Source organism: Monopterus albus, unplaced genomic scaffold, assembly GCF_001952655.1.
Source record: "Monopterus albus unplaced genomic scaffold, M_albus_1.0 scaffold3.1, whole genome shotgun sequence".
Classification (NCBI taxonomy): Eukaryota; Metazoa; Chordata; class Actinopteri; order Synbranchiformes; family Synbranchidae; genus Monopterus; species Monopterus albus.
The window spans coordinates 11,143,889-11,157,513 of NW_018127883.1; the positions used below are offsets into that span (position 1 = coordinate 11,143,889).

Below are 13,625 nucleotides of genomic sequence, written 5' to 3' on the forward strand. Positions count from 1 at the left end.
TGATTATTTCATTGCATGGAATAGGTGAAACCTCAAAATACTCTTTTGCTTGTTTTTCCCTCAGTCTGAACGGCTGGATTTAAATGTTTTATGTAGCATTTTGCATTTCTTTAATTATAAGGGGACCAGAAATGTTAATTATGTTCAATATGCATTTATGATCTATATTTTTTACTTGATAACCATAAAACCATATTTACAGCAACTTTTGTTATTGGAAGTAATGGCTTTTTTAATTAAAGAGCAGATGTGTAGATAGCGTTAGAAACAGCCACAAGATGGCAGTGCTCATATATAAGATGATGTTGACAAATAACTCCTCCTTTATCCAAAATGGTGGATAGTCAATTTAAATTATCCAGCATCTTGGTGTCACTTTATGTTCATAGACACTGTCACAATCTATTTGTTGACATTGTTCTGTGATTTATGTGCTTTAAGTAAACAGAGTGATTTAACAACAGCATTGTTTGAAAGGGTGTTCGTTTTTGAATTCTAAACAAATGAAAAAATGAAAACAGATATATCTGTGAGTTTTGTGTCCTTTATTTTGTTAGTGATACAGTGATGTTCCCAGAAATGATGGTAGGATACTACTGCACATGGTTTTTAAATAATAGACCTTTGAAATCCAGAAACTTTTACAGGAGTCATGATTACTTTATTCCAGGTTATTAGTATCATATCAACACCCAAATCTGTCACCATCACCCAGCTTCTGCCACTCTATAAGAGGAAATGTGATGCAGCTGAAATGTGTACTATTGGTATTAATTCAGCCCTGTTGTCAAATGCATAGGAGTGTACAACATCCTTGGGCTGTGATAAGTCTCTGGGCAAAGTATGGCCATCGCCTCCCTTGTTTGCTTTTCACATGGAGTGACAGATTACTCGTGCAAAACCATTGCTGGAGCTGCACCCGCGTTGTTTATCCTTGCATGGGAGTCTGTCACTGTCACTCCCATTCACACACTGACTATCTGCATGTCTTTCACTCTCACATCCCAGTCTGTCTGTCCCGTCCTCTTTCAGCTCCCCTGCCCCCACCCTCTTTTGTTATGAACTCATTCAGTCATTTCTCATTACCTATCACTTCCCCGTCTCTTCTTCATTCTTTTTTGTTTTATCCTTTAACCCAAAACAAACTACATTTTGGATAGTATAGAACCATTACATGCCACCAGAGGTAACCGCCAGCAACCTAATGTTTCTCTCAGCCTGTTTACAACCAGAGGGGACATATGCATGCTGGTCTGCACAGTAGAAGGAGGTGGGTGTATTTCTCTGCCAGCTCTCATCTCATCCCACCTTTTGAGGCATGCAAATCTCAGTTCTGCTCCCCTTGTCACCAGCACAAGATGAGAAGATGGGTTTTCTGCAAATGTTCAAATGAGAAAGGACGAGGATATAACGTGCAGGATTTCTGTAAACCACATATCCTCAAAAAATGTAGAAAAAAACGATATCTCCATTTACCTTTACTCTAGCGTGCAGCTGTGAATGTGGTGCTAATGACTCCGGGTGCTGAAGCTCCTAGCTGAAGACAGAGACAGGATGTGGGCCTAATCAGGCCTGAAGCATTGTCTGCTCCTCCCCGGCCTTTTGACTCACACTGATGTAGGGCCAGCTGGGACTCAATTTTGTCTTTACTGGTTGCAGGTGCCAAGTCACTGCGGAGGCTCCAAGTGCCTGATGGGTACAAAAATGAACCCCCCCCCTCCTCCTGGTCTGGCTTTGATTCTGACCTTGACAAAAAGAGCATCTGGGTGTTCTCAGAGAAAGCAGCTTGTAATAACCACCAATCACCCTTTTAATGGTGTATGTAAAATGTGTTTGAACTGGGCTGGGGTTATGTTTGATTGCGATACTGGAGGTGGGTGCCAGATAAATGCCTCGGACATATAAAGGATTATAAGGCTTGCAATGGAACGAAAAAGCTGAGACTTGCGGAGTTGATTTTTATGCTCTCTGAGGAACTTAGTTCTTGGCTTGAAGAACACTGATTGTAATGACACTTCATTATTGCTGAGATTAGCGCAAGATATCCAGTAAAAGTGGTCTGCTTTTATTCACGTTTCCTTTGGCCTATTATCACTTGTTGTTTGAAGGACAAAGGAACTACAGTCTTGTTTTGAAGAAATGACAGTTTAGAAAATACACTTGCCTGATTTCTTGTAAAGTTAGAGGAGAGACGACTGATTTTACTCTCATATCTGTGCCATAAATATGAAGCTACAGACAGGACACAATTAGCAGAAACAACACCGGTGCGCTCAAACAGATAATCCCCAAAATGAATGGACAGTTTGTGTATGTGCGAGACTCTTGGTCTTCCTGCTAATGAAAGCTCAAAATAACCTGGTTACTACTGAAAAAGTGGGTCAGCAGCACATCAACTGATTGCTGGTGCAGTCAACAACATGCGATCATCTTCAGCCTTTTTCTGGGAGAGAAAACATCCACGGACAGTAAGAGCACTTCAGTGTGGATGAGAAGCATTAGAGGACAGTGTTGTATCCAGCACACCCTTGTCATTTTCTATTGTTTCTGACCAGACACATCAGGCAGACACCCCTCAGTGCACAATTTGACCTACTATTCATTAGATTCAGTCTAATAGGTTAACAGTAATAAGCTTCAGCTACAGTGTAGGGTAATTTTATCACCTTTAAATATGTTTATTAAACCAAAGACATGCACAGCTTAATACAGACACATGTTTTAACAAACCTTTCAGAGAAAATACAATTTGTGCTTTGTCAGTTGCTTTTCCCTGCAGTTTTTTTTACCCTTTAAGTTGTTTGATCTGACAAATCCAGCCAGTGAAATCAAAGTCATTAATTATGCTTCTCTTGGCAATTATAAGACAGAGAAAAAAAAACTGAGATGCTAATCTGAAACCACAGAACCTCTCCACAATGACAGGCTTTCTCCCGGTGCTGCTCAATCAACAAGTCTCAAGGTATTGCTGGTGTGCTCTCCATCTGGCTGTCACTGATAAGAACTTACTGGGGGTGGCTGGATAATAGTCTTGCAAGCTTAAAAATGCAGAGGGGGGTAAAGTGTGTTCTGGGGGAATCCAGCAAACAGGCCCCAAACAAAAGCATTATCTCCCCCCTCATACTAAGAACGTTTGGGCAAAGGCACCCCCTTTAATATAACCACTGGGGGTGGGGATGTCATGCTGACATAGTCATGATTTGCTTGAGGAAAATGGAGAAGCAAAATGGCTGCACTCATCTGCAGCTTATGAGCTGCATCACTGAGCAAATGCTCACATGTTTACAGTATAGTAATCAAGTCCTTTCACTCTGATCAAGCTAACTGGGTGAACTGCCACACTAAAACTGATCTTTTTCTCTGTACAGTATCTCCATGGCTTTGTGAAAAATATGTAAAGTTGGTACAACCTCTATTTTCAGGGTTAGAGATGATGATTGTTTTTGGTTTGTCTACCCCAGGTGTCCTCAGATTGACAGGGCTGCCTCACTGGCAATGAAAGAGCAAGCAATAATAGATATACTGTATGATGTTGGCTCGAAAAGGTAGTTTATTATATCTGACCAACTGTAATTACTGGCAGAAACTAACAAAACAAAGGTAAAGGTTATTGTTTGTTTTATGCTTGGTTGTTGTTGTTTTGAACATGCCTTTGCTTATATGTTGTCTGATTATGAGGTGGAAAATAGCATGATTAGAGGGGTGGCTATATTAATAACCTCTGGCTTCAACCTATTTCTTTTCAGTCTTAATTAGGGGCACTGATTATATGCTGTTTAAATAGCAATGAATGAATATAACGTGAATGATTGATTTAATGTCTGGATCAAAATAAACAGATAAAAGAAAAAAGAACTAGTAAAAAAGGAAACAAAAACTTTTTAAAAATCTGATACAAAATGGAAAAAACATCCATCTTTTGATATAACTAAAATGATGAGGTAATAGTATAGTTTTTTTCTCCTCCCCAAAAACAGCTGCAAACTGGGGGACTTGTGACGGCTACACCCACAACTGCATCATTTGGACACAGAAGAGATGACGACGGTATGTGACGCAGAAACAAATACAAGACGACAGCATGAAGGAACACCCACCCCACCCTCAAATCTTGTTGGTTTTTTCCTCCAGTGATGCAGGAATAACAGACGTTTGGCACAAAAAAAGAAAAAAATTTATTCTGAGAAGAGTGGATGTGTCCGTAGGTCCTCTCTAACAGGGTTAATGGGAAAATGTGAAAGAAAAAAGGAAAAAGAGGAGGAAGCATAGACATTTGCTGTCATATCTGAGAAGGGAAAGTTGTGAGGTTTGGCTGTAAGGGAAATGCTTTGACTGCCTGACATGATAATAACAGCATTGCCCACTTGAGGTTAGAGCTTGGACATAGTGAATGATCTGATAGCTTTGGTCATTTTTGCATTGGGAAGAAGGGATACTGGGATTTTCCTCTCTACCTGACCTCTGTTGTGAAAACAGGTGTTAATTCCACAGTGCTACCTTTCTTAAAGCATCCTCACACATTGCAGGAGGCCCCCCTCTGTTGTTATATTTACTGTATGTGTACTCTGTGTTACTATGGCAGATTTTTCTGTGGTGTGAAGACAAGTGAGCTGACTGCCTGAGAGGTGGGTGTATTTGTTTGTGGCTGGCAGCTCTGCTGGACTTAATAAAACATGTCTGTGGACATATGGAGCAAAAGCAGATTCAGCCCGATCCTAAATTCATGAAGAGAAACAGAAGAGCAACGAGGGCGTTTGCACCAGTTATACAACTTGCTGGGTGAGAGGACAAAGTCTGTTTTGATGATGAGTCATTGTTGGGACTATTCAGCATCATGTCATGAACATCACTGTTTGCAGCCTACTGGGATGGCAGAGGAGTGGGTAGGAATGTTTAAAGCTGCTTGTTGCTCACTCTGTGCTCTGAGCATTTAACATAGTTACATGAGTCCTTGATGAATTTTACTGATGCTACATGGATGGCAATGTTGGTCTGTCAGTTGCTCCAGAAAGATTTCAACAACTATTGAATGGTTTAAGATGAAATTATGACTGGCTCTTAATTTCTCATTTAGCACCATCATCAAATAAAAATCTTACTGTAAGTAGACAATTGATTTGTTTTCTGACATACTGCTGCTAAATTTACTATTTTTACCCTCTGCTGGATTTTATGTTGTGCAATTATTTGCAAATGTTAGCATGCTAACACACTAAGCAGAGATGGTGAACAAAATAAACATTTTTCTGCTAAACAGCAGCATATTACAATTTTTGCTGCGATTAAATGTTTAGAAAAACCACTTCAATCTCTCCAATATATATTGTGCTTTATACGTATATTGTGCTTTATACATTTATAGAGCATAAACAGTTAACCAAACAGTTGAACCAAATTGAATGTCACCCCCCCTTGAGCGGATTAAATTAAAATTTGCAGAGCTTCAGAGGGTGCTGTAAACAAATGTCTCAAAGAAGCCCTGTGCTGAGATCCAAATATGAAATCATTTCTGTGTATAAAAGGCTACAATAAACACAATCATTCACCAGACTCACAACACAGAACCCACAGCAAATTCATTAACTTGATGTGCAAAGCAAAGCTCATAAGATATTCCTACACTACGCTTCCACGGTCAGATTAGCTGTGTGTTAGCTTGTGTTCCTCACTGTTACATTAAACTGAATAAATGTGTGCAATCACCCCCCTCCCCTCAATTTTACTTCAAGGCATTTTTGCCATTCCATAGTTAAAATAATCAACACACCGCTACCTTCCCACTGCATTGTTCTTTGCAGAGAACATGAAAATATGTTAGAATACAAATGATGTTTTTTCATTTTACTTTTGTATTCAGCAGTTCAGTGTCATGAAATACACATAATTGTTATAATAAAGCAAGGTCATTGGGTCATCTGAAAAAAAAGGTTGGTCAAATGGAGCTTCATGCATGGTTGTGCCAATGATATCCTAATGATCTTTCTATCAACTGCACAATCCCAATACTCATTTAAGTGGCTTTGGATATGTTATGTACCACAGCTGGGGAAGTCACGGCCCAGTGGTTTGCCACAATGGCAACCAGTCATTGATGGCAGCCTCAGGCCTGTCAGGCATTCACACCACGTAGCTATAGCCACAATAACCTCATCAGTAGCCTTATTCAGTCCTCACAGATGGAGTTGACTCTGGTGCTGCAGACCCAGCCTGCCATCCACTGATCTGCATCACAGAGGCCTCAGTAGTCAGAGTGCCCCCTCCTTAAATCTCCCTGAAGTGATCTCTAATTTTCACCTGATTGTGTCCAACACTGTGGTATTATTCGACTCTCATGTATGATTGTGTGAGATTGAATGGACAAAGGTATTCTGTTATGTTGTTTGTATGAAATGTTTCAGCAGCAATGTACACAACAGATTTTAAAAAATCTGTCAGCAACATTCAGCCCATATAGGTTGGTCTAAATACACAAAAAATCTGGGATATTTATGTGCATGGTTGCCTTTCTCTGAGATCAAAATTGCAGGTTTCACATTATGACTAGAAACATAAAATACAAATTCAACTTTCTAACCAGTATCAACCTTGTAATGGCAATGTAGGGCACAGCAGGGCCCACATAGTGTAGCGTTGATGGTGTCAGCGGTGATAGGAGGCTGATACCAATTCCCATGTGTGACCAAACACAAAGAGTGATCAATATGCTTATCAATCAATCAGTCAATCAACCTTTGTGGAATGCTGCCTGTCCTTCGAACCCATGGATCACCACTGTAACAAAAATACTGCACCACTTTCTGCATTTGTCCTTCTTATGCTGTGTAGTGTGAAAGTGAAGTAAAAGTCAGTTTCATTATAAAAAATATTCTTGAATTGATCTTTTTGTACAGCTAATTAGCTTTAATGGCTGTGATTTGTATAACAAGTCTCTATAAGCCAAGTGTTCATGTGTTTTCATATAAAATGTTGATTATTTCTGTCTGAAGCCAAGAAAATTCATTTAGTTTGACACAATTCAGAGAAATTCATAATAACCTTATTTTACTGAAGCATAGGTCTGAAAACACTGTCGGGTAGTTTCAGATGGGCATTTAAATAGTTAACTGGATTCTCACATCATTCGCTAATGCATAAAAAATACAAAGTATAGGCAGTGCTTCACTGACAAAAGGATTTTTATTTGCTTGTTTCAGAGTTAATATGGTAAATTTTGCAGCCACAAAGTCATTGGATATTCTTCATTTATTAAAGTTCAGTTCATTTTTCTGCTTTTTTTTTCAGACACTGTCAAAACATGTATAAACTCAGAAGGCTGAAATAAAGATGCCCAACTGCACAGGGTAAGTGAGAAGGCTTATTAGATCATGCAGCCATTTTCACAAGATGAGTTATCATTAGTACAGTGTCAGTCAGCAGCTGAGCAGTGGGCAAGCAGCTCAGCAGAGCCATATGTAGATTACCTGTCAGAAAATTAAGCCTGTTATCTGCTTATGTCACACATTTGGTTGTCACACATGGTTCTCATCCAGTGTTTTATAAGTAGCATATGAAGTTCACAATCACAAGTTCACAACCCTGTTATGTGTATCAAAGTTGTGTGTTTGTCCTCTGGTTAAAAAAAATACAATAAAAAATATAGTAGCCATAGCAATTGTGACGGAGGACACCATGTGTATTGTTGTTACCATGATGATGAAGGTCTGGTGCTGGTGCTGCTCTTATGGTTTGTATCCAAGGTTATAGTTGTTTAGATTGGAGAACATGTTGATAAGCTTGGCTAGAATCGTACTGTTTCCATGCTGGTAAGAATAAATTTAGTAAAGTACACATCCATGACATTTTCATTAGCCTACCATAAATATAAATGTTTGCAATTTGATACAATCTGGTGATAATTAAGGCTGTGTTTGCATGAATGTTTTATTTTTGCTTCATCTTTTTTTTGTTTGTTTTTTTACACCAGCTCATTCTGAGGGGGACACAAATTGTTTAACTAAATTTAGCTTTGGGCTGTTCGTACATTTCACTCACAATCAAAGATATCAACTTTATGGTGGCGCTAGTGGAAAAGTCAGGGAATCCTCGGTCATTAGGATACATTGTCTAGGAACCATGGATATTTGTGCTACATTTGGTGCCAATTCCTCTTGTAAATGTAGTGATAATTGACTAGATTAGGCATGTTTTTTTCTGCTGGTGGTGCTTGATGAAAAGCCAGGCTTTAAATTTCATTCTCTGGGAAATATAAATATCTGTACAAACGTTCATACCAATTGATCCTTTAGCTATTTAGATATTTCAGTCATTAGCCATGCTAATAGCTTAGCTAACAACAGAAGAACAGTTCATTTAACATAAAAAGCAGAAAAAGTGCCACCTGGAAATATTCAAATGTGACCAAAAAAGTAAAAAAATGTGAAATCATATCATTTATTGACAGATACATTTAGAAGGTGGAGAAACACCACACTAATGACTGCTTAATAACACAGAGGGCATCATAAAAAGGACTAAAAATCAGCCTAAAAAGGATTTCTAGTTTTTGTTTCAGGCAGGTCTAGCAATCAGGCTCAGTGGTGTGTCCAGTCTACACACTGGGCTGGACCTTTGCCCACTCTAATCATACATATTAAGGCCACCAGTGCATCTCCATCCTTGGTCCTGGTTCAGCTTCCAGGAGACATTTGGAAAGCAGTGGAGCAAGAAATGAGGTTGGCTTGCTGCTGTCATCAAAGCCTGCAGGATGTGCTTGAGGGAGTCGCACGTAAGTCGTTGATCACGCAGGGTCCCATGCAGACAGAGAGCGTGGAGGTCATCAGTGGGAGGATGTGATGTGATGGCAGAGCTGGGATTCAGCTGTGTAATGGACAGAGACATCTCTGCCCCGCTGATGTATTACTGGCAAAAAAAAAAAAAAACAACCCAGGGGCCACGAAAGCAAATGATTGATGAGGCTTTATGGTTGAGGCAATGGACTTATTGTAGTTCCTCTTTTTAAAACTTAGACCTTCCTCTCAGCCATCTCATACAGATTTTTTTGTAGGTAGCCTTTTGAAATCTTCTCTTTCTGCTCTTCCTTTTCCTCCTCAAAACATTATTTTTAATGCAAATTAAATGCAGAAGTAGAAATTATGATACATAGCTTTTCGGACAATCAAGACAATTATTTATTTTAAGATGTTGAAAGCATTTTCAGATAACGTTTGTGTTCAAAATAAATTCTGTTGGATATACACAACAATCTTTAGATGGTGTTCAGTGAGTTTGTCTGATGGATACATGCATCTGAGTGTTCAAGGGAAAACAATCACAGCGCCATCTGTTAGTCTGTATGATAAATTAATAGCTTCACCATTGAAGCAATTAGCTTCTGGCAGTTTGAGCGGAATCAATAGTCTGCAGAATCGTAGCAGCATGAAATTTCACTTTTCTGCTACATGAAGAGATTGTTAAAGGATGTAACTGGGCCTTGTTTTACTGCGATGTGTGCATTGTCTAATCAAAGGTAGGCTAGGCTTTTATTAATGTAAATCAAGCAATTGTAACACAAATAATAACCTACTTCGAACATCATTAGCATTAAAAGTGGCAGACTTTCTCAACGTCAAGATTACATTTCCTGTAAATTATCTCATGAGCCCCGTGACCCCGTTTGGGACTAAGCGGTATAGAAAATGGATGGATACGCTCAAGAAATCGCTTCTTCTTATGATGTTTATTGGCGGTTTGCAAGCCAACTTATAGTGTATTACCGCCACCTGCTGGGCTGGAGCGTACAAAAAAAAAATCGCTTTTTCAGAAAAGCGTACCTAACTGTTAGCACGGCCTTTCTCGGCTTCCGTAAGTGAGCGCACCTTCTCAAATGAATCTACAGGAATTTGAAGTAGGTAATGCCACCAGTCTCTCAGCTGAGATGAACAGAAGTGAACTCTCAGTCTAGGTGTGGCTTGGCCCTACATTGGCCCATTCCCCAGCAGTGACCGTGTAATGTGACACTGCTAAACAATGGTGAGAGCAGGGCGGTGCAGTCACGACCTGCTGCACCTGACTCGCTCCTCACTGTCGACCACGCACTCGCCTGCTGTTAGCTCGTCTTCTCCAGGCGAATTTATGACCCTATCAGCCTCATCGGCTCCTGGCTAGTGTCATGCTGAAACTAATATTTTGAGTTCTGAAATTTTGCGTTCCTAATTCCTGATGCATAACACAGCAGAGGAGTTTGGGTCACACAGGAACAACATTATGCTCTTGCTTGCTGTTGCTGTCACACACAACTGATACCCTGGTACATAAATGTACTTATGAAGGTAAGTATGATGATGAGTTTTGGCATTGTATGTCACTGAGAAGCTACTAAAGCTGTTGGCCTCAAACAGTGTGCATCTTTTATTTCCTTGTCTGACAAAATGAAAACGTGACTACTTCATTTGGGTTTCTCATTTGCATACTTCAGGGGAGGCTCAGCATAGTGTGCCTCTGCGCATTTACCTATGCATACATTGCGCATATATGTGTGTGTAAATGTTTAACCTTACCAAGCATGTGTCTCTGTTTGCTTTGCTTCCTCTCACCATCAGCCGTCAAAGATAAGTAAATCTAAGCATTTACCTAGTTCTGGATGATGATGATGATGATGATGATGATGATGATGATGATTATTATTACTTGCTAAAATGTTGTTTAATTGTGTAAAAAGTTTATTAGCTGCTGAGCAATAATACTGTAGCCTCTGTATTGTTTTTGCTTTTTCTGCAATAGTTTCCTCTAAAGAGTATTATCTAGACAGCATAGCCCATCATGTTTATGTCAAATTGCTGCCAGTTTTTCTTGACTTAAATCTTGAAAAAATTCTCTTATTTTAGAAATAAATTTTTATTAGTGTTTGCTTGTTGCCGAAACAGGATGGTACAGACCAATCAACACAGGATTTTTCTGGTTTTATGTAACATGAGAATCTTTATTTGTACTTTCCCATCCACGCCCATTTACATCTGAGTATTCTTTTACAAAATTCATGCATGTTAAGTAAAAGTATTTCTGACTTTGATGTGGTCAGTCAGTCAGTGAGACAGATGATCTTGGCTTGTAGACCAGCAGTCTTCTTGTGTTAAGACAGAACTTCACAGAGTAGTCCAGGTTGGCGTCGCCTTTTGCCGAAAGGGGCTTCAAGTGGCCAAACCTCCTTAGACATCACACGTATCAAAGGACACATTTTCGATTAGGATTGTTTTGATACATTTGAAACAACCAATGTTTCAAAACATGTCAAAGCTGAAAAAGCAGAACATAACATTGCTGTGGCGGTCATGTCACTGATGGTTTTTGAAACAGTGTTGTAAAATTTACCTTGAGACCGGATGTCTCAGATGACTTCAAAAGTGGTTAATATTGGGTGTTGAAATTGCCATCTCTAGCTAATACAGTAGATAGCGTGCTGTAGGCGTGATGTATTTTTGTAGGCCAGCCTGGATGTTAGCATCACCCTAGTTCACTCAGTTAAAAAGGCACTGGGATTTTTCCATTGGCTTTTGGATAATTGCAGAAAATAAACTCTGTGACACACAAACAGTTTGACACATACATGTTTTGTTCGGCAAGATAATCTTCACAGGTAAACACCTTTTATGATTTTTGAAGCTCAAATATGATCGCCAGAAGTGAAAAACTATGGTTAGGTTATAAACAAACTACACCACAGTCCTATGACTTATGTTAACCACAGACCCCTTTTTCAGATATCTAACTAAAAAGCCACTCAGAAAATCCTAACCCTAGACTTGATTACGAGGGAACTGGAAGTGCACAACGCTAACTGTTCTGGGTTTTAGGACTGCACTACTGTGGCACTCTGTACATGCCCAGTTACACATGTACAGTTGCTTACTTGTGCACAGAGACTGTGGTTAATGCCACATCCCTAAGTAACTGACTAAAAGTGACAGCCAGTGCTCCAGGGCACACAAGGTTGGATAAGACCATGCACACACACGCACACATTCACACTGTCTCCTCTAAGGGGTTATTTCCTTGCAGCCTGTGCTTCTGTTGGAGGTGTCCAGTGTGAGTCCTAAGGTTTCATCCTCCCGTGTCATGTGTCACAGCCTGTTGTTGCATGTGCAGACGTTGATGTATTATTGAAGATGTCTACATGTTACTTAGGCACTGTACATTAGGCTAACTCAAGTGCATTTACCTACATGCCGATGCATGTATAGGAATATAATATTAATGCAAATTTACATCTGTGTCCATTTTATGTTGATCTGGAGGGATTTTTTCACAGTAACTCAGAGATTTTCTAGTTTATCTTAAACAACTGCTGGGAAATTAATCTAACATAGCAAACTGGGTAGCAATCCTGACTGAACATAAATAATGTGACCACTGATAATAAAAAGAGGAATGACCCTCATGCATCACTGCATGCTGTGGGCCTCTAACCAGCTTTGTGTATGAATGAACATGTCTAAATGGGGAAAGGCTCATCCTGCAGCAGTGACTAATTCCTGCTAATCCCACAGTTTTCTACCACTTAGAGATGATTTCCCCTGAAGCGGTGGAATTGCTAGTGAGATTAGCTTGCGTTAGTTCCTCCTCTGCAGCTCACGCTCACAGCCAGGCCAGGCTGCTTCCATGCTAACCTTTTGCACAGAAACGGATTAGGTGTTTTTTGAAAATGTCCCACAACTACTTTAGAGAACGATGTAAGTTTGTTTAAACTTATTCTGCTTTTACCATTTTTCTAGTTTTGTGTGGATTCTTTGACAGTTGAATTGAAAAACTGTGACGGTAGAAATTGGCACCCTTGTTTTCAAGTGTTTATACATTTTTTTTTAGTTGTTTTCCTTGAATCATTAACTGATTGTTTGGTTGCTATTACTCATTTTTCTTTGTACATTTCTATCTGGATATTCAGTCAGGTTTTGCTTATTGCATTTATTTTATCACTGCGTTCTACTACACTGTAATTCTGGACATTTTGTGATAAATGTTACATCAGTGGTCTTGATGTGCAAAGACAAACAACATGAAGCTGATTACTGAATGTTGTGGTCATTGAGATTACAGTTTAATCCTTTAGTATTGTCTCTATCCAGATAAACATATGTATAGTGTAACAAACGAGGTTAAACTAGAAATGCATTGAGTCTGTATCAAGATAAATTTGTGCATTTGTGAAAGTATTTTTGCTTTTGCTAGGCTTTAATTCACCTTCAGCTGAGCTCTTCGCCATATGTTTACAGGGTTTTCACATGGATTAACAAATGTAAAAGCACAGTAGCCTCTGTGGGCTGCAGATAATAATGTTGTCGCCATGTGTTTCTTCCACAGGAGATCCTCCTGAATATGTTTCCAAAATCAGGGAAGTCCATTGTCTTTGACAACTTTCCTGATCCCACTGACACCTGGGAAATTATTGAGACAATCGGGAAAGGGACTTACGGGAAAGTCTACAAGGTGCTCAACAAAACTGATGGAAGTAAAGCAGCTGTGAAGATACTGGATCCCATCCATGTAAGTTGACTTTCAGCTGCAGAGCGATGCATAAAGCTCATTTAATTTTGCATGTGTTGTAGCTTGTTAAAGCAGCTATGTCTTTTATATATTGTTGATATATCTGTGTC

General features: G+C 39.4%; 1 protein-coding gene across 6 annotated transcripts in view; it reads left to right on the top strand.

Annotated features, from left to right (window-relative positions):
* The first annotated feature begins 9,847 nt into the window (after nt 1-9,847).
* Nucleotides 9,848-13,625, top strand: part of myo3a (myosin IIIA) — a 47,499-nt gene continuing 43,721 nt past the window's right edge. For 3 of the 6 annotated variants that reach the window (XM_020601114.1, XM_020601155.1, XM_020601145.1), the window contains exons 1-2: nt 9,850-9,883; nt 13,333-13,515. In XM_020601114.1, coding sequence (XP_020456770.1) covers nt 9,863-9,883; nt 13,333-13,515 — 204 coding nt within the window. In that variant the 5' untranslated portion in view covers nt 9,850-9,862. Of the gene's footprint in view, nt 10,308-13,332; nt 13,516-13,625 lie in introns of all 6 variants that reach the window. The other 3 variants (XM_020601140.1, XM_020601123.1, XM_020601132.1) reach the window with 3 other exon arrangements.